The sequence below is a fragment of the Colias philodice genome, chromosome 25 (genome assembly GCF_061535455.1).
Source record: "Colias philodice isolate Cphi_HAF_F1 chromosome 25, ilColPhil1 Martin Lab GWU primary, whole genome shotgun sequence".
In the NCBI taxonomy this organism is placed as follows: domain Eukaryota; kingdom Metazoa; phylum Arthropoda; class Insecta; order Lepidoptera; family Pieridae; genus Colias; species Colias philodice.
Window position 1 is genome coordinate 6,203,319 of NC_143110.1, and position 22,664 is coordinate 6,225,982.

Below are 22,664 nucleotides of genomic sequence, written 5' to 3' on the forward strand. Positions count from 1 at the left end.
TTTCTACAGTTAACTATTAAATAAATACAATAATATGACAAACAAACAAAGTATAGATAAGTACTTGAACGTAGAAATTGTATTTATGTTTTCATTGAATATTCGCCGATAATTGTTGGAACAGCTCAATGGAGTCACGGTTTCATGAACAATAAACCCTTAAGGCTGTGTTTACAAGATATTTATTTATTAAATACATATGTTTTTTGAACTTTAAACTTGCCTGGAAGATATTGCTTATTAGCAAGGGCGCCTCTATGCATTAAGAATTTTCGATAGGTACTTTTTATTTTTTGTTCTGGGTGGGTTTCAACAATAAAGTGTTTGAATAATACATAATACATAATACTTATTAAACACCAAAGAAGTCGACAAATTACAAAAATATTTCATTTTTATAAAATTAGTTCAGGTTAAATGGTAATTTGAATCTATTATTATATTTATAGGTACTAAGTCACTGAATAATAAAAGAATATTTCGGGAATTGCCATAAAAGAAACAGAAGAAGAAGAAGAAGATAAAATAATATTATAAGTAAGCGACTTTTCCTGGTAACCAGTATTGTCTAAGTATGTGGTGGTATGTGTGTGTATAATAAATAATGCAAGGTGCTTTTAGATCATTAATAAATGTGAATAATGTTATCAACATTTTACTTTAAATTACATGGAATAATTAGCATTTAATTTTGATATGCGCGAAGTTCATGAGTATCACTTGAAGGTCTGTTACTTATATTGTTAAATTACTACCAATGTAAGTATTGTTTTGTCTTAAGTATTTTGTTTTTTGAAGACATTAAATAGTTCTCTTTTATAAGTGCTGTATTGTTAGAAGAAAAAAGAGTAGTGTTATCCAGAAATTCGTCCCAAATTTTGGTTTATTTACGGTAAAGTATTATTTTGTATTTGAATATAGCGACAAAGAGGGTCATTTTATTTCACTATTAGTTTTGTTTGATATGAAAAGTCTGACGGTAAATCAAAGATAATGTTACCCAAATCACAGAATAGTTAATAGTACAGGCCCAAATTATATTGATTCTATTTTCTAAATTACCACCTCTTGGTACAGTGGTTGACGCTTGAGCGTAACACCGAGGGGTCCTGGGTTCGATTCCCGGTGGAGACGAAGAAAAAAAAATGTCTTGGTCTGGTAGGACACAGAAGGCTGATCACCTACTTGTTCCTAAAGAAAATCGATCAGTGAAACAGATGTATGAATAATGCATCTGCCCCTTACCCCACTGGGGGACACGGGACATCACTTTTGTTTTCTAAATAATTCCTTCCATAATACCTACTTCCAAGAAAAGAGATATTTTCATAAGTAGGCTAACTGCAGGTAGATTTAGTTAATAAATTATATTGTTTGTGTTTTTCTTTTACCTTCTAATGTACAATGAAGTATGTTTTATTTATTATTCACATCCACGTTTCATTTCAAACAAAGAGACTTGGAGAGACAGTATTTAATCAAATATTTACTGTAGTAATGTGCTTGTAAACGAAGAAATAAATTAAATAAAAATTCCTTTGGACACCGCGACTTTGAAAATCCTTGATACAATTTTATCTGCCACAAAAATAAATTGGGTAAATAACAATCAAAACTCTATTATTTTCTTGTTTGGGTTTGAAATTGAATACTAATTTAAATCAACAAAGAGCTATCTGAAAACGTTGGCTGTGAAAACGTCGAGAAAAATTAACAACAAATAGGTAAATAAGTTTTATTGAGTCGTGTCTTTCCACCGACGTCAAACAATGTTGTTTTCATGTTGTTTTTGGGTTTGTTACCTCATTGTCACCGACATCGACAGAGTGAACCGATTTTGATGATTATTTTTTTATTTGAAAGCTTGTGCCCTCCGTGTGAACCATTTAAATTTGGTCAAGGCGTTTTATTATTTTTGTTAAAAATTCCTATAAAACTGAAGAGATTGTGTGTTTGTTTGCTTTAACGTGCTTCTCTCAACCACGGAAAAAATATATCGCTGTTAGATAGTCCATTTATCAAGGAAGGCTATAATATTATCATCATGCTTAGTTAATGACAAAAGCCAGACGGACAAGAGCAATGCGGGTAGAACCGCGGGGCACAGCTAGTACTATTATTCCTACCAATATTATAAATTCGAAATTTTGTAAGGATGGGTGTGTATGTGTATGTTTGTTACTCTTTCACGCAAATACTACTGAACCGATTACAATGAAATTTAGAGGGTAACTTGGATTAACACATAGGATAGGTTCTTGGTTCCCGGAAATCCCACCGGAAACTACGCGGGCTTTTCTTTGAAAACGCGGGCGAAGCCGCGGGTGGTTAGCTAGTATAATATACAATGTAGACAAATCTTTAGATGAATCACAATAGATAAGTGAAGATAATGTCTGTTTGTTATCACGCTGTATAAGAATCTGTCACATATTGTTTATCGAATCGACAGTACTGAGAAAACAGCGAAAATATTTGTGTGTTTATTTATTTTAATACTTATTTGCTCTTATTTGTATAAGAATTGAACAGATCAGAGAATATTCAAAGGTCAGTATAATAGAGTAAGGTCATGGTTTTAATTTATCAAGACGAATTAAGAAATATGAAAGGAAATTACTTATAGATAATGGATGATAGAGATAATAATGGTTTTAACTTAAGATAGTGTGCAGTCAGTTTTTTTTTTGCATTAGAAAAACTATTTTTTTACGCGTACTGAAGTAATATTGTATGGCTGCTCTCTTTTTCTTTACACAACATATTATCGATACATATAATAAAATTCTAGAAAAGTGGTGTCTGTACAATGAAAATATGTAAAAAAAAATTAGCAGGGGTTATTACTAAATCGATCCCAAACCCAAAACTGTTGTTAAAAAAATTTTTGTCTGTTTGTCTGTTTGTCTGTTTGTCGGTTTGTCTGTTTGTCTGTATGTTTGAACACGCTAATCTCAGAAACGGCTTATCCGATTTAGATGCGGTTTTCACTCATATATTGTGGTAAGCTTCATTTAACATTTAGTGTTTATTTCATGTCAATCGGTTCATAAATAAAAAAGTTATGACCATTTAAGTAATCACAGCGAACATTTGCTAAGGCATTCTATACATGAGTTACTTTATTACGTAAATTATACGCTAAAGTTATTCCTTGACATGTCCAGATGATCATATCGAAAGTCCCCAAGCGTGGGGGGGGGGTGGTTATGCTGAGGGGGTAGTAGGGGGGGTCAAAGGACCTTTATTTAGATTTTTGCTCATAAGTCTAAAACCTGCACAAATAGCATTATGGTTACTTCTAGGTAAATTTTCTATATAAAAGGTCTTTGAAATTATGTCGTAGGTATTATATTTTTAACCCCCGACGCAAAAAGTGGTGGTGAAAAAAACGAATGTTAGCTGTTAATGTAGGTTGTTAATGTAGATTATACCCAAGTGATATATCAAATGAAAATAGACGACATGTCAGAAACAATTAGTCAAATTTTATCAAAATCGGTTCATCCATTTATTTGATATAGGGGTAAAAGTGGGAATAAATAAATGAATTTTATCAAATATACTCAAGTGACGTATAGCTAATGAAAGACATGACGTGTAAAGTACAATAAGACATATTTTATCAAAATTGGTTCATCCATTTATTGGATAAAAGTGGCAATAAAAGTTGTCAAATATACCTAAGTGGCATATCAAATGAAAGGGCATGACCTGACGTGAGAAGTATAATGAGGCATAGGTATTTAATCAAAATCGGTTCATCCATTTATTAGGTATATAGAGGGGTAAAAGTGGGAATGAAAAAAACGAATGTTGTCTGTTATACCCAAGTGATATATCAAATGAAAAAAGACGACCTGTCAGAAACAACAAGTCAAATTTGTATATCAAAATCGGTTCATCAATTTATTTGATATAGGGGACAGGGGTTAAAGTGGGAATAAATAAATAAATTTTATCAAATATACTCAAGTGACGTATCTAATGAAAGACATGACGTGTAAAGTACAATAAGACATAATATTTTATCAAAATTGGTTCATCCATTTATTGGATATAATATGTAGGTATAAAAGTGGGAATAAAAGTTGTCGAATATACCCAAGTGGCATATCAAATGAAAGGGCACGACCTGACGTGAGAAGTATAATAAGGCATACTTAATCAAAATCGGTTCATCCAATAATTATATTTAGGGCAAAAGTGGGAATGAGAAAAACGAATGCTGTCTGTTATACCCAAGTGATATATCAAATGAAAAAAGACGACCTGTCAGAAACAATTAAGTAGTCCAATGTTATCAAAATCGGTTCATCCATTTATTTGATACTAGCGGTCCGCCCCGGCTTCGCCCGTGGTACATATTTACGTTTTCTCTACATAAAAACCATCCTCGTACTTCAAGGAATATAATAAAAAAAGAATTATCGAAATCGGTTCAGCCGTTCTCGAGTTATGCGCTTACCAACACATTTTGCGATTCATTTTTATATATAAGACTAGCGGTCCGCCCCGGCTTCGCCCGTGGTACATAATATTTACGTTTTCTCTACATAAAAACCATCCTCGTACTTCAAGGAATATAATAAAAAAAGAATGATCGAAATCGGTTCAGCCGTTCTCGAGTTATGCGCTTACCAACACATTTTGCGATTCATTTTTATATATAAGATAGGGGTAAAAGTGGGAATAAATAAATAAATTTTATCAAATATACTCAAGTGACTTATCTAATGAAAGACATGACGTGTAAAGTACAATAAGACATATTTTATCAAAATTGGTTCATCCATTTATTGGATATAGGTATAAAAGTGGGAATAAAAGTTGTCAAATAATATACCCAAGTGGCATATCAAATGAAAGGGCATGACCTGACGTGAGAAGTATGATGAGGCATATTTAATCAAAATCGGTTCATCCATTTATTGATTTATAGCGGTAAAAGTGGGAATGAATAATCGAATGTGGTCAAATTATAATCAAGCGGCATATCAAATGACGTGTGAATTACAATTAGTCATGTTTTATCAAAATTGGTTAATCTGTTTATTACATATAGGGCACCTTAGGGGTGATAGTGGGGATAAATAATCCAAATGGAGTACCAAACGAAAGGACATGTACATAATATATAGGTATGATTAGACATGGTTTAGATCAAAATCGGTTCTGCCATTTACTAGGGGTGAAAGGGAATAGTTGAAAGTCTGTGAAAGTAGAAGGAATATGGGAGCAGGAGAATAACCACATCCTGGAAATTTTGAACTCTTCTGTACCTAAGTTTTATAGCTCAGTTTAGTAATAAATTTTACTAACAGTTCTTTTGTGTTATTATTTATTTTATTTCTTAACTTTATAATAATGTGTAAGTACTTATAATTTAGTTGTATATGATAGTACGTGTTTCAAGACGTGTTAACTCAATAATTGTGTGTTAAGTAGTAACTACTATGCAGTCACTATTCCACGCGGACGAAGTCGCGGGCACAGCTAGTTTATAATATTTCTGTCTATAACATGATAATATTATCATAATATAATATGAGAAACATATTACTTGCACATTAAGCCCTACCATAAAATGCAGTGATCTTATCATAATTCCATAATCCATTCCCATAAAGTCCATAAACCATAAGCTGAAAACAAACTACATGACTGAAACCAATGGTAAGAAAACTTGAGATAGTTCAAAGCGAAAGAAACTCACTTGAATTAGTAGCAAAGTACAAATTCGTCTAACTACATTTTCTTGTCAATACATACATCAATACATATAATAAAATTCTAGAAAAGTGGTGTCTGTACAATGAAAATATGTAAAAAAAAATTAGCAGGGGTTATTACTAAATCGATCCCAAACCCAAAACTGTTGTTAAAAAAATTTTTGTCTGTTTGTCTGTTTGTCTGTTTGTCGGTTTGTCTGTTTGTCTGTATGTTTGAACACGCTAATCTCAGAAACGGCTTATCCGATTTAGATGCGGTTTTCACTAATATATTGTGGTAAGCTTCATTTAACATTTAGTGTTTATTTCATGTCAATCGGTTCATAAATAAAAAAGTTATGACCATTTAAGTAATCACAGCGAACATTTGCTAAGGCATTCTACACATGAATTACTTTATTAGGTAAATTATACGCTAAAGTTATTCCTTGACAAGTCCAGATGATCATATCGAAAGTCCCCAAGCGTGGGGGGGGGTGGTTATGCTGAGGGGGTAGTAGGGGGGGTCAAAGGACCTTTATTTAGATTTTTGCTCATAAGTCTAAAACCTGCACAAATAGCATTATGGTTACTTCTAGGTAAATTTTCTATATAAAAGGTCTTTGAAATTATGTCGTATTATCAAAATCGGTTCATCCATTTATTTGATATAGGGGTAAAAGTGGGAATAAATAAATGAATTTTATCAAATATACTCAAGTGACGTATCTAATGAAAGACATGACGTGTAAAGTACAATAAGACATATTTTATCAAAATTGGTTCATCCATTTATTGGATAAAAGTGGCAATAAAAGTTGTCAAATATACCTAAGTGGCATATCAAATGAAAGGGCATGACCTGACGTGAGAAGTATAATGAGGCATAGGTATTTAATCAAAATCGGTTCATCCATTTATTATATAGAGGGGTAAAAGTGGGAATGAAAAAAACGAATGTTGTCTGTTATACCCAAGTGATATATCAAATGAAAAAAGACGACCTGTCAGAAACAACAAGTCAAATTATATCAAAATTGGTTCATCAATTTATTTGATATAGGGGTTAAAGTGGGAATAAATAAATAAATTTTATCAAATATACTCAAGTGACGTATCTAATGAAAGACATGACGTGTAAAGTACAATAAGACATAATATCAAAATTGGTTCATCCATTTATTGGATATAATATGTAGGTATAAAAGTGGGAATAAAAGTTGTCGAATATACCCAAGTGGCATATCAAATGAAAGGGCATGACCTGACGTGAGAAGTATAATGAGGCATATTTAATCAAAATCGGTTCATCCAATAATAGGCATGACGAAAGATTTTGAAATCCTCTTCCATAATGTGTGTATACGTTTACTATACAAGAAAAACCCTATATTTCGGTAATATACTTAAATTTAACGAAGATAAAAGCCATTTTCCAAAAAATATTTATTAACTGTGCCAAAACAGCTCGCAGGTGTCATGGCGTAGGCGTGACGTCACATTTTGGTAAATACGTAATTATTTGTACGCATTGCGAAGAAAATTAAAAAAATATTTATTTAATATGTGTTATAGAAACGAATTTCAAAGTTTATAAGTGGTGTGCAGTATTGCAGTGTGAATCCACATAAAAATAATGCTCAAAAATGTGTTAGTAATTATTTTAAGCGAGAAAATAATACGAAATGATTGTATAAAGTTGGCGCGGAGAACCCCGAACCATGTATTCGTGAATTCGCAATTATATTTCTGTTCTGAGTCGATAAATCATACGTGAAACAATAGAAAATAAATAAAAATGCGTATTCTCAACATATTCATAACAACAAAAAACATCTGATTTGAGTTGTTTACTTAAGCGTGACGTCACGCGTGTTTTAGTCAAAATGGCCAACTGCAGTATTTCAATGTTTTATTTTATTGATAATCTCATTAATCTTAATGTTTTTAAGATTTCTAAGTCACTATATGTAATTATCTATTATACATTTTCCCTTAAAAACACTAATACGATCATTTATGGATACTGTCGTCATGCCTATTATATGTAGGGCAAAAGTGGGAATAAGAAAAACGAATGCTGTCTGTTATACCCAAGTGATATATCAAATGAAAAAAGACGACCTGTCAGAAACAATTAAGTAGTCCAATGTTATCAAAATCGGTTCATCCATTTATTTGATATAGGGGTAAAAGTGGGAATAAATAAATAAATTTTATCAAATATACTCAAGTGACTTATCTAATGAAAGACATGACGTGTAAAGTACAATAAGACATATTTTATCAAAATTGGTTCATCCATTTATTGGATATAGGTATAAAAGTGGGAATAAAAGTTGTCAAATAATATACCAAAGTGGCATATCAAATGAAAGGGCATGACCTGACGTGAGAAGTATGATGAGGCATATTTAATCAAAATCGGTTCATCCATTTATTGATTTATAGCGGTAAAAGTGGGAATGAATAATCGAATGTGTATAAATATAAATTTATAAAGAATAGAAAAAATTCGATCACGAATTTTTAATCGAATGTGGTCAAATAATATAATCAAGCGGCATATCAAATGACGTGTGAATTACAATTAGTCATGTTTTATCAAAATTGGTTAATCTGTTTATTACATATAGGGCACCTTAGGGGTGATAGTGGGGATAAATAATCCAAATGGAGTACCAAACGAAAGGATATGACATGTACATAATATATAGGTATGATTAGACATGGTTTAGATCAAAATCGGTTCTGCCATTTAATAGGGGTGAAAGGGAAAAGTTGAAAGTCTGTGAAAGTAGAAGGAATATGGGAGCGGGAGAATAACCACATCCTGGAAATTTTGAACTCTTCTGTACCTAAGTTTTATAGCTCAGTTTAGTAATAAATTTTACTAACAGTTCTTTTGTGTTATTTTTTATTTTATTTCTTAACTTTATAATAATGTGTAAGTACTTATAATTTAGTTGTATATGATAGTACGTGTTTCAAGACGTGTTTACTCAATAATTGTGTGTTAAGTAGTAACTACTATGCAGTCACTATTCCACGCGGACGAAGTCGCGGGCACAGCTAGTCATCAATACATCAATACATATAATAAAATTCTAGAACAGTGGTGTCTGTACAATGAAAATATATAAAAAAAAAATTAGCAGGGGTTATTACTAAATCGATCCCAAACCCAAAACTATCGTTAAAATTTTTTTTGTCTGTTTGTCTGTTTGTCTGTTTGTCCGTTTGTCCGTTTGTCTGTTTGTCTGTATGTTTGAACACGCTAATCTCAGAAACGGCTTATCCGATTTAAATGCGGTTTTCACTTATATGTTGTGGTAATCTTCATTTAACATTTAGTGTTTATTTCATGTCAATCGGTTTATAAATAAAAAAGTTATGACCATTTAAGTATTTACGGCGAACATTTGCTACTATTATACAGTGTACGATAAAACGTAAGTTATCTTTTATACGCTACAGTTATTTCTATAAAATGTCCAGGTGATCACATCGAAAGTCCCCAAGAGTGGGGTGGGGGTGGGGGGGTAAGCTGAGGTAGTAGGGGGGAGGGGTCAAATTAAAATTATGCTTATTTTTAGGTAAATTTTATACATAAAATGTCCTTTAAGTTATGTCGTATTATAATATTTTTAACCCCCGACGCAAAAAGATGGGTGATAAGTGTTTGACCGCTATGTGTGTCTGTGTGTGTATCTGTTTGTGCCACCGTAGCTCGCTAGCAGGTAATTAGATGCGGTTTTTTTGTTAGGCAGCATATTTTCCGACGCTGGTTCTTAGATAAACTGTATCAAAATAGGTTAATCCATTTATTATACCTAGGTATACAATATATAGAGGTAAAAGTAGGAATGAAAATAACTAAAGTTATCGAATATACTTTGATATATTAAATGAAAAGTAAACGACCTATCAGTAACAATAATATTACGATTATAAATTTCGTGGCCAGAAATAATTTAGTTTTAAAAAGCTAACCTAACCTAACCTAACCTAACCTAACCTATCCTTTTCCACCTTATAGAAATTTTTCCTGACGTATAGAAATTTTCCTGGCTTATATAAATTTTCCTGACGTATAGAAATTTTCCTGGCGTATGGAAATTTTCCAGACTTAGAAAAATTTTCCTAACCTAACCTAACCTAAACTATCCTTTTCCACCTTATAGAAATTTTTCCTGACGTATAGAAATTTTCCTGGCTTATACAAATTTTCCAGACGTATAGAAATTTTCCTGGCGTATGGAAATTTTCCGGACTTAGAAAAATTTTCCTAACCTAACCTAACCTAACCTATCCTTTTCCACCTTATAGAAATTTTTCCTGACGTATAGAAATTTTCCTGACTTATATAAATTTTCCTGACGTATAGAAATTTTCCTGACGTATAGAAATTTTCCTGGCGTATGGAAATTTTCCGGACTTAGAAAAATTTTCCTGACTTATACGAATTTTCCTCATCTGTATAAATTTTCCCGACGTATAGAATTTTTCCTGGCGTATGGAAATTTTCCGGACTTATACGAATTTTCCTCAGATAAAATTCATTCATTTATTCCTACTTTTACCCCTATATCAAATAAATGGATGAACCGATTTTGATAAAATTTGACCATTTGTTTCTGACAGGTCGTCTATGCCTGGAAAATATCCGGAAAATGCGTGAAAATGTCCGAAAAAAGCGTGGGAAAATGCCCGGAAAACGAAAAATAGGTCGACTTAACCTGTAACCCTGTATATAAAACCTGGGTAAAAGTGGGAATGAAAAAAACGAATGTTGTCGGTTATACCCAAGTGATATATCAAATGTAAATAGACGACCTGTCAGAAACAAATGGTCAAATTTTATCAAAATCGGTTCATCCATTTATTTGATATAGGGGTAAAAGTAGGAATAAATAAATAAATGAATTTTATCAAATATACTCAAGTGAAGTATCTAATGAAAGACATGACGTGTGACATGAAGTACAATAAGAAATATTTTATCGAAATTGGTTCATCCATTTATTGGATATAGGTATAAAAGTGGTAATAAAAAAATGAATTTTGTTAAATATACCCAAGTGGCTTATCAAATGAAAGGGCATGACATGACGTGAGAAGTATAATGAGGCATATTTAATCAAAATCGGTTCATCCATTTATTGGATTATAGCGGTAAAAGTGGGAATGAATAATCGAATGTGGTCAAACAATATACTCAAGCGGCATATCAATTGACGTGTGAATTACAATTAGTCATGTTTTATCAAAATCGGTTCATCTGTTTATTGCATATAATATTGGCACCTTAGGGTTGATATAGTGGGGATAAATAATCCAAATGGAGCACCAAACGTGATATGTCGTGTACATATAAGTACAATTAGACATGGTTTACATCAAAATCGGTTCTGCCATTTACTAGGGGTGAAAGGGAAAAGTTGAAAGTCTGTGAAAGTAGAAGGATATGGGAGCGGGAGGATAGCCACATCCTGGAGATTTTGAACTCTTCTGTAACAAAGTTTTATAGCTCAGTTTAGTTTTAATTTTACTAACAGTTACTTTATGTTATTATTTATTTTATTTCTTAACTGTAAAATAATCTGTAAGTACTTATAATTTAGTTGTTTATGGTAGTACGTGTTTCAAGACGTGTTTACTCAATAATTGTGTGTTAGTAGTAACTACTATGCAGTCACTATTCCACGCGGACGAAGTCGCGGGCACAGCTAGTTACTAATAAATACTGTAGGTATACTTTGTTCTCCATAAACAGTAGCTAACTAAGATATATGCAGGCTCATCATCTTTACTTTTTTTTTAAAGTTCTGTTTTAAAAATTATTTTCCTTTTTTTTCAGATGAAGTCCCTCATACTATTTTTGGTTTTGTCGGTGGTATCCCTTAGCAACGGTGCAGCTGTGAAATCTCAGCCTAGATACAATCTGACTGTGGGCTATGTTGCGGCGTATGACATACTATTGTATAGGTAAATAGTAATCTTACTAATTACAATTAGAAACGAAAAAATAATAAATAATACTATACTATGATTTCACTTAGGAAAAATGTGGCTTTTTGTTGGTAATTAATTAATGTTTCAAAGCTTTTTTCGTCTTGACAAAAATATGCTTCCTCTTGGCTCTTTATAATACTAGTAAAGATCAGGACAGTGACTCTTTACTGAAGAATGTTAAGTACTTACCTATAGATAGAGATAAATGATAAATGATATAGTAGTAATGTAAATATATTTTTCCTAATCTGAAACGGGTTACATTGGAAAATACGTTTAAATTACTGAATCTCTACAACAACACAAAACAAAGAAAATTATTGATAAAAATGTTTATCTTAAATAGTTTGAAAGAACTTTTTTTTAATACTGTTCAGCCCAAATAAAACACAAAGTTGACAACCCTTAGTTCCCGCGAACATTCATTCAACACGGATCTCTCTTGGACTAATGCACTCGACCATTTCAATTTGAGGTTTCATGGAGTATCATCGATTGCATTCATTACGACTGAAAGGTTTTACAGACTAATAATTGTACGTTTATATTTGCATTGATTTATTATTATATTTAAGTATTATATATAAATATATATATATATATAAATTGTTCTAATATTATTATAATCATGTTTTAATTCATGACATGGTTAGACCAATTGTAATACGACAATTTATTGTTTAAAACAATAATTTGTCTTAATATTGTTAAGTTTGATTGTTAGTACGTTACGGTTTTACACAAAACTTTTCAATAGATGTAACAAATAAGGTATATTATAATTTATAATATAGGTAGCATTAGTGACCGAAAAAAAATATAATTCCTGAAAAACATAATTTACCTAGTAATTTAATGCAGTTTAAAGTGTGAAACCCAGTTGAATAAAGACAAAGAAGAAACTTTATTCTTCTTTCTGTTCTATTCAAAAAGGTTTAACATACATTACCCATTAATTAAATCATTAATTCATACACAAGTATCTGTTAGAGTGGATTGAATTGTTTTGGGAATAGACTGCGAACAATTTCGAGAACATTTTCTCAGAGTGGTTAGTCTCTTGTGTGTAAGCTTACGCTGTTGTGAATTATATTACTGTTACATTTGAATTTTGCATGTAGATACATTTTTAATGAGCGCTGAAATTTTGTTAGAAATCTATACTAATATTATAAAGCTGAAGAGCTTGTTTGTTTGAATGCGCTAATCTCGGGAACTACCGGTCCGATTTCAAAAATTATTTCGGTGTTAGATAGCCCATTTATCGAGGAAGGCTATAGGCTATATATCATCACGCTAAGACCAACAGGAGCGGAGGAATGCGGGTAAAACCGCGGGGCACAGCTAGTAAATAAATAATTTTAACGACCGTCGCAATGAAAATTTAATAATAAAATGAGTTTTCTTGAAAATCGCTACAATTATATTATAGTTGTAGCAATATTATAAGTTTACATGTATACAGTGTGGAAATTTTCGATGGGCCCTGGAGGGAAAGTACTTGAAATACTGGAGACAGCGAATTTTGTTGAAAGGAAACATTCCTATATTTTTCAAAAGAAATAGAACTGCCTTAAAGATTTTCGAAAATTCACTTGCTTCGACCGGGAATCGAATTAACTGATAATTGAAAAAATTGAAATTTGTTATTGAATTGGACACAAACTCTTTGAAGCTTTAATAAAAAATGTGCAGAAATAAATGTTTAAATCGAATAATTGTTATTCCAGACAATATCTTCAAAAACTACCCATACCGAACGCGATCCAGTACCAGGACTTCATGTTTCGAGGGAACTACGGCACCCGAATATCTGCTGTGACCGCGCACGAGATCGGTTACAGTCAATACGCGTCAGCGTGGATCGTGGCGGGCGGCGTGGGTTATAATTACGTGACCGTGCGGTTACAGACTGCGAGAGGAGGCGGCTTCAATTTTGTTGTTGATGTATGGGGATATTAATTGTGGAAATAAAAGTGTATTAATGTCACAAATGTTGCCTTATTTTTACGAATCAAGCATTGGAATAACATACAAAAGGTCACAAGCTTGAACTATACAAAAATTAAAGAAAAATGTCTTGTTACTTTTGTAATTAATATGTAGATATTATCATTAAATAACTTATAATAATCATTATCTATAAAAATTACTATTATAGTTATAAGACTCGTATATCTGCTGTGACCGCGCACGAGATCGGTTACAGTCAATACGCGTCAGCGTTGATCGTGGCCGGCGGCGTGGGTTATAATTACGTGACCGTGCGGTTACAGACTGCGAGAGGAGGCGGCTTCAATTTTGTTGTTGATGTATGGGGATATTGAGTTAAATAAAGTTGTATTTCTGTCAGAAACATTGCCTTATTTTTACGAAAGAAGCATTGGATTAACACACAAGCTCACAAACTATTAACTTGCTTTGACACAAAATGTCTAGCTTATTTTGTAAATAAATAGTACGAATTAATCACTCATTATGATATTTACACTGTCAATCTTACTCCAATACGTTAGCTGTAAGACCCATATATCCGTTGTGATCGCGCACGAGATCGGTTACAGTCAATACGCATCAGCGTGGATCGTGGCCGGCGGCGTGGGTTATAATTACGTGACCGTGCGGTTGCAGACTGCGAGAGGAGGCGGCTTCAATTTTATTGTTGACTAGCTTTCCGCCTGCGGCTTCGCCCGCGTTTTCAGAGAAAAACCCGTTCCCGTAGGATTTCCGGGATAAAACCTATCCTATGTCCTTTCTCGGGTATCAAAATATATCTATACCAAATTTCATGCAAATTGGTTCAGTAGTTCAGGCGTGATTGAGTAACAGACAGACAGACAGAGTTACTTTCGCATTTATAATATTAGTATGGATGTATGGGGAATGGGGATATTGATGTAAATAAAACCGTATTTAACGTAAAAATCTGGTTATTTTTGATGTGGCAAATCTTGATATAGCATAAAAATAATCCAACAAATATTAAATATTCTGTTTATAGCAATAATATGAGAGATAAAACGTTTCACGTATGTTCTAATACATAAACTTCTTATTCATAAAATTCTTTTTTACATATATCATTTTAAAACTAAACAACTTTTAAGTTAGTTATAAGACACGGTGATCGAGATTGGATTACCCACCAATTCACTGTTATTTAACTATTCTACCTTTAAAAATTGTTCCTTTAAAAAACTGACTGCATTTCTTTATAAACTCCACGTCCATGTTTAATAAATTTTCCAAGAAGTTCACTTTTCCTATTTAAACTGAAAATAACTGGACGTCAAGATGCTTTAAAATCCATCGCTAAAATATTAACAAACAAGACTCTTAGAATTTCGAAGCTATTATGACGATACTTGCCAAGTTCACAGTTAATGAAGGACTCCAATTTGAGTGCAGTTCATCGAATATTCGAGAAGAACTTAACTTCGTTCTTAATTTGTTTTTTATTCGACTGTTGATATACTTATGCTGAATTTTTTAAAGTACACCATTAACTCACGATTCACGATCGCTGTGCAAAGAGACGGATGTTTTTTTTAACATTTGCTAAAAAATACTAAAAAAATTGTTTGTAAAAAGGTTACATATAAAAGTATACCTACTAAGAAATACTTTATTTTTAGATGTTTGCCTTTGGAAATGCTGTAAATTCATAACAATATTATCTCATCCATCGGAAAGCTATTTGTATATAAGGAATTAAGGATACCAAACCCCCATTGGATTAGTTTATCAAATAATTGAATCGTGACAACAATACTAAGCTTAACGTCCCTTACACAAAACAAATCTACAAAAAATACACTTCTGTTACATTTCCAGGCTCAATAAAACCTATTTTTTACTTTTCCCAAAGGTCACAGACTAAAAAAATTGTTTACTCAACTGTATATCTAAATCGCAGTAATTGCGAGGTTAGCACTGGTTAGCACAATCAGAAAAAAAAAGAAAAAAAAAGTTTAATTGACATGTAGGTATTTTGGCTTGGCGCCAAAACAAGGCTAGTGCCAAATGTGAAACAAAAAGATCAGTCACTTGCCACAATCGTATAGAAAAAGTTGTCTATGGGTCTGTTTGTTTTTTTCAGGTTGGATGGATTAACCTTGTAAGTAACGTGGAATAAATTTGTTTGAAGGACTAATGTTGGAAATGGGAACCAACGGTAAATAAGGTTTTAGTCGACTTTGACTAGACTAACGCCTGAACTTCAAAATAATAATAGACACAAACATTCAAATTTATCATGTAGGTATTTAAATATTCATATCTAAATGAAAACAAGATCAAATGAGAACATTAATAAAAACACATGAATTCATTTGAAATCGCGTTATTTGACAAAAGCTGATTTCTCTGAACTCGTTGGTTCGTTGAATTTGGGCATAAAATCTAAAAAGGGTAGGAAAACATTCAATGAATTTTCAATATTGGTATTTATAATAATTGGAAACATTCTAACAATTTTATTATGGCGATCCGAATCAAATTCATTTGATATTTTTAAATTAAAATAAGTTATGTAATCTATTATGTAGTTTAGCTTTCACTGAATATACATATTATTTGAGAAAACCTGTTTCAAAACTAGGCCCTTGAATACCTACACAAGGAATTTGAAACTACTATTTACTTTTTTTAACTCAGGCCCCGGAACCACAGACACAATAGAAAATCTAATAATTGTGTCTGGGACCGATCGGGCCGCTTGGGGCTCAATGGGATAATTTACCCGCGTAAATAAAACCTACGCGTAAAACCACCTTTGCTTTCGAGTCAGCAAAAATGCTATGTTGTATTTTGCTTTTCAATTTTCATATTTACTGCTTATTCAATACGGAAGCTATTTGTCTGCAGTATCACTTCTATAAATGTGACGATACCGTTCAGAGACCAATTTGGTACTTAGAGATCAGCAATGGTTGCGAATTTTCGATAATGGTTAGAACTTAGACGTGAACTAATTCGGAATGCTGGAAACATTATGGTCGTCAACACCAGGAGATAGTAATTTATAATGCATACAAACGCACCTAAGAAAGTAATTTTTTTGTTTTATAATATAAGCAGAATATAATATAGTGGCTATCGTTTTCTTTAGTGTCGGCACAGAATAATAATACTAGTAGCTGTGTCGGTAACGATATTATGGACGACATCATTATCAATTAAATCATCCAACTTATGATATTTATATTATAATATAATAATAAATGTGGGTCAAAGTGTTTTCGCATGTTTGTCCTCAAGTAACGTCGCAACGGAGCAATTTTCTGATATGATTTTCGTGTGTGGTTTTATGACATGGGCGAAACCACGGGAAGAGTATAGTAAACTGTAATTCAAATATTTACTCCCTTATGGCTTATCAGATGAATTTTATACTTTGTAGCGCTACGTATTCAGAATCTTCGACAGCTGCAAGTCACTATCTACTTTTACCAACATATAAGTTCTGGAAAACTCTTCAAATACCTTTGGGTACAGCTGAAAATGTTGTCTCAGCAACTCGATATTACAGTTTGCGCAATTTATTTGGAAATAAACGGTCCACTAGCGAGGATTTTATTAAATCTTGTGATAAACGGCGTAATAAAATTCGCTTGAATACAGCGTGGGACTGAAAACTTTTATATGAGAATTGTTTACTGGGTTCATGGAATTGTTATTCTCAGTAAATGCTAATGTAAGAATAAAGTGATGCTATTCTCTTTTCTATTCCGAGAATTGTAAACGTTATTTTTCATTGCCAATGGAAATGACGTTATATTGAACTGCATATAGGTAAATTATATTTTTAAGTGGTTTTTAGATTTTGGTCGAATATGCTAGTCTGGAATTAAAGGGGAAAAAGTAATTTCATTTTAATTGGAATTAATCCCTACTTATAATATGCGAAAGTAACTCTGTCTGTCTGTTACGCTTTCCCGCTTAAACATCTCAACCGATTTTGATGAAATTTGGTACAGACAATCTTTAGACCCTGAGAAAGAACATAGGCTATACCTACCTTTTAACAAAACACCACGCGGGCGAAGCCGCGGGCGGAAGCTAGTTATTCATAAAAATGATCAGCACACAACTATACTCTTCTGTAAGCGCTTATTCGCTATAGAATTGATAATAACATAAGATGTAAGTACTTAAACGTAGAAAACTGTGTCCCCATAACAATGACGAATTAGTCATTTATAAGAAAAATAATCTAGTTGTTAACAAGAACCAAAATACGACTAGTATAGTATTGTATAATCTGTGATAAGACATAATTATAATTCCTTACAAATTGGAAAACACAAATATACAGGGTGTCCCGCAATCGGTATACTAAGCGCGAAGGGGCTTGTAGTTTTGCATACACTGATCACGTAAAAAATACTTAAACAACAAAATTACGTCAAAAATTTTTTGCTAAATTTTTTCTTAAAATCCATGTTTTCTTCTCTAGCATCGCGCAGTCGGCATATACCACTTCACTTATGTGAGCATTTTGTCTATAAAAACATAATCTTAAAAAAATGCGCCTGGAATTTTATTTATTTATTTATTTATTTATTGAAACAGAATCATTCTTTGTACTTACAGTAATAATACCAAAGCATACATAGATGATAGAATTTAGTAACAATATGTTAACAAAAATACAAACAAAATGGAGTTACATACTATGTGCATCCAAGTACCTGATACAGAGGTCTAGGACAGTATTTGTACTGCTAGCAAAAATGTCAATTGTGGCATCGGAGGCCAGCACACGATTTAGCAGATGAAGGGCCGAGTGTGTCGGAGCGGTGCCGGCCGCCTGCGTCCGCACACAGGCCTCCGCGAACAACGGCCGGCGGCGCAGCGACACGCCGGGAGGCGGCGCCCACAACCCGCACATACCCAAAGCGACAGGATTGTCGACGCGATTATTTAATAATAAGTAATAGTGAATTAAGAGAGCAAGTTTTCGTCTCAATTCAAGTGTATTTAAGCCAACCATGCCTATTACGAAAAGAGATGGATACATGTAAGGATAATATCCGTAAAGTTTTAAATACAAATAACGAGCAAACTTTCTTTGAACCCTCTCAAGCAGTAGAGTGTATTTCTTTTCGTGAGGGCTCCATATTATTGCATTGTATTCCAATATACTGCGTACGTAGGCCGAGTACAATACGACGACAGTGTTTCTATCCTGAAACCTCGCCGATTGCCGTACGATAAAGCCGAGGGATTTGTACGCTTTTTGACACACAGCCTCAATATGTTCATTAAACGTTAACGTTTTGTCAAAAAGTATTCCTAAATCGCGGATGTGGTCGACTCTGCGCAGCGTTGTGCCTTCTAAGCTGTATGGATATACAATAGGTGAACGCGAGCGAGTGTATGTCATTATGTTGCATTTTGAAATATTAAATTCTAATTGATTTTCATGGCACCAAGAAGTCAAATTTATTATGTCATTTTGTAAAGATAAGCAATCGGAATAAGATTCGATAGTTAAAAATAGTTTTAAGTCATCTGCGAACATGAGACATTGGGCTGATCTTAGTACATTAGGAAGGTCGTTTACCATGACCAAGAAATGAGTAGGTCCTAAGGTGCTGCCCTGACTTACGCCAGAATGCACCGAATAAGGATCGGAACGTAGACGTCCGAGTTGGACGTATTGGACGCGACCATCAAAATAGTTAGCGAAGTATTTTATCAACTTGGGTGTAAAACCAAATTTAGAAAATTTCGATAAAAGAACATCATTATTTACGCGATCGAAAGCCTTTTTAAAATCAAAATAAGCTACGTCAACCTGTCTTTTTTTATCGAGTGCTTTTGCAGTATAATCGACAAAATTGATGAGATTTGTTGTCGTAGAACGTTTCGACCGGAATCCATGTTGAGGATCGCACAAGAGTGAGCGAATCTGATTCGTCAGATTATTATTTAAAATTATCTCTAATAATTTTCCAAAACAAGAAGCTACAGCTATAGGGCGATAGTTATTAATTTGGGACTTACAGCCACTTTTGGGTATTGGTGTAATGCGCGACTTTTTCCATTCATTAGGATATGTGTCGGACGAAAGCGACATGTTGAATAAGAAGTGAAGTGGCTGTAAAAAAACAGATATGCAGTCCTTAATGAGATAAGGAGGAATGCCATCGGGTCCTGCAGATGAGCGTGGTTTAAGACGTCGAACAGCATTTTGTATTTCGGACTTAGAGATGTAGCTAATAGATACACGCGAGGAATCCTTATCGGGATGTGAGCAGATGTTATTCGGACTAAGTTGAGGTTTATCTTTCAAAAAGACCGACTGGAAATAAGTAGCAAAAGCATTAACAGCGTCGACACCTGAGACAAGGTTCCCGTTATATTCATATTCGGTACGCTGAGAGTGGGACGAGCGCTGTTGTTTAATAAAATTCCAAAAATTTGATGGATCATTTTTTATGTTAAATTCTAATTGATTCGTGTAGGTAGAATAAGCAATATGTATTAAGTTTTTAACCTTAATTCTATAATATCTAAACATTTCCCTATTAAATTGTGTACCATTTTCTTTATACTTTTTTAGATGAAAATATTTAGTTTTAATGTTACTAATTACGTCTGATGTAAACCATACTGGGTAGTTAAATCTTGAATTAAATGTGGGGTTGCGTTTTGTGGGAACGCATTCATTAATACACTCGTAAATTTTTTTATAAAATAATTCAATCGCATCATCTACATTACCATATTCATACATATCACGCCAGTCTAATAATTCGAGACGCGAATATAGTTTGTTCAAATCCGCCTTACGAAAATTCCACTCATTAGACTGCAAGATAAATTGTCTACACACAGACGGAGTTTTGTATTTCTGTGGTTGGCTCAAATAACTTAATTTTACTAAAAGCGGGGGGTGATAATTATCCTTGGGTACAAGCGGTAGCGGGTCATCGATCAATTGTAAATCAGTATTAAAATTACACAATATTAAATCTAGCATACTACCGGTTACATTAGGAACAGTATTAATTTGACTAAACTTGCACAATGCTAACATGTTTTTATAGTGAGTAAGTACGTTTCTACTTGCAGAGTTTAAATTAAAATCGCCAAAAATAATGATTTTATGCTGCGAAAATCGAATACACAAGTCTTCTAAAATTTCAAAATATTTACAGTAGATTTCATCACTGGAACTAGGTCGTATGTACAAAACACAAAAAACAAAATTCATGTACTTAATTTTAACGGATAAAGCTAAAATCTCTAAACAATTTAGATCACCGCTATTTATACTAATGTTTTTGACGTTGTAGCAGTCACGAAAGGCTAATAAAACTCCACCCCATCCAGAATCGTCAGCTCTATCTTTTCTAAACAAGGAGTAACCGGCGGGAAATACTTCCGAATCACTAACACCACTGTTAAGAAAAGTTTCAGTCAAAGCGTATATATCAAAGCGCTCACTTAATACCGATATTTTACATTTGTCTAACTTTGAACGTAAACCTCTTACGTTTTGGTAGAACATAGTGAGGGATTTAAATTTACGGCTTTTGGGTGTCCTTTTCTTTGCGAAATCCACTACGCCATGGCTTTATATGCACATCTTCGGCCCAGTGAGATGGTGACAAATAAATATCTACATGTTTAGTCGGGACAGTTAACTTGAAGGAAGCGTAGTCTCCACGGGGTTTTAACTGTTCGACGAAGCAGCTATCATTGGGGCAGATAACGAGCAGATGATTGATAACTTGTTCAACAGTTGTACCAGATTTTAAATAATAAACGTGCAGATAGCTTTTACGTTCCGCAGCCTCGAGTGAAGTCGTCCCAGGCGCGGCCGTACCACGAGCTACATTCTTCGACGAATTAGAAACTCGCTTGCGTCTCACTGTTACCCATTCATTGTTAGTACCGATGCTCGCATTTGTATCAGCGGCATCGGTCGCTTGCGAGACGAGGTTCGAGTCGTACGCCGTACCTGTAGTAGGGGCTGGCTCGACGTCACTCGGTATCGCGTGCAGTGGCGGTGGGGCGGGCGCTGAGATGGGCGACATGTTCCTCGCTGTTCGCACCTTAGGCTTGCTTGCGGGGACAGAAGAAACAGCACGAAGTCTCGTCTGACGTACTGGACGCTGCTTCGTTGTACCCGCATCAGGCTCGCATATTTGACCAGCTGATCCGAGATGTACCTTCGTATTGACATCTTGATGAGTTTGAAGGAGATTTTTCAATAAGTTATTTTGTTCGAATATCAGCAATTCCAACGAGTTCACTTTGTTCTGTAGAAGTATAACAGTGTTATTCAACTCGCGAACACAGATTTCTAAGTTTTTGTTAGACATATTCGGAGATATCAAATTATAATACGGAGTGCAACGGTACACGGTTGCGCGCGCGGCGGAATCCTCGGTTTATAAGTATTTTTTACGTACTCAGCGTGTGTAAAACTATAACCTCCTGTGAGCTCAGTATACCGATGGTGGGACACCCTGTATATTCATTGATTTACAGAACCAATTATCTTAATGGCTAATATTCCCAAATTACTTTATGATACCATTTTAATGACCCGCTCAATCACATCTGACACAGTCGAACAATGCGAGCCATAACAATATCGTTTTTCCTTTTCTTCTTAACTATATTTATAGTTAATGGTAGTAAATATTTTGGTGATAAGTTCAAGTATAATAAGAAATTGTACCATGAGGAGAAGAAGGAAGGTAAAGCGTTGAGAAAGCTTTTGAAGCATGAGGCAAAAGCACGTTATGTTCAGGAGAGGATGGCTCCATATTCCATATTCAGTGGTGATCAGTGCCCTTCTGGGTTTGTGAGGATTGAGGGACGGTGTGTTTCTATTGACTACTAGTTATGTGCCCCGGTTCGGCCTGGATTAATTTTTTGTCACATTTTTTATATTTTATCATGGATTTTATACAGTTA

At 33.7% G+C, this 22,664-nt stretch overlaps 2 protein-coding genes across 2 annotated transcripts in view; one reads left to right on the top strand and one right to left on the bottom strand.

The window, feature by feature from the left end:
• Positions 1-22,664, bottom strand: part of Cbp53E (Calbindin 53E) — a 112,482-nt gene that overhangs the window by 38,541 nt on the left and 51,277 nt on the right. The gene's annotated exons all lie outside the window — the stretch shown is intronic.
• Positions 2,424-13,720, top strand: LOC149477442 (putative salivary secreted peptide). The gene is made up of 3 exons (XM_089710665.1): positions 2,424-2,550; positions 11,572-11,699; positions 13,457-13,720. Exons 2-3 carry the CDS (start codon positions 11,572-11,574, stop codon positions 13,686-13,688), a joined length of 360 nt encoding a protein of 119 aa, XP_089566791.1. The 5' UTR covers positions 2,424-2,550; the 3' UTR covers positions 13,689-13,720.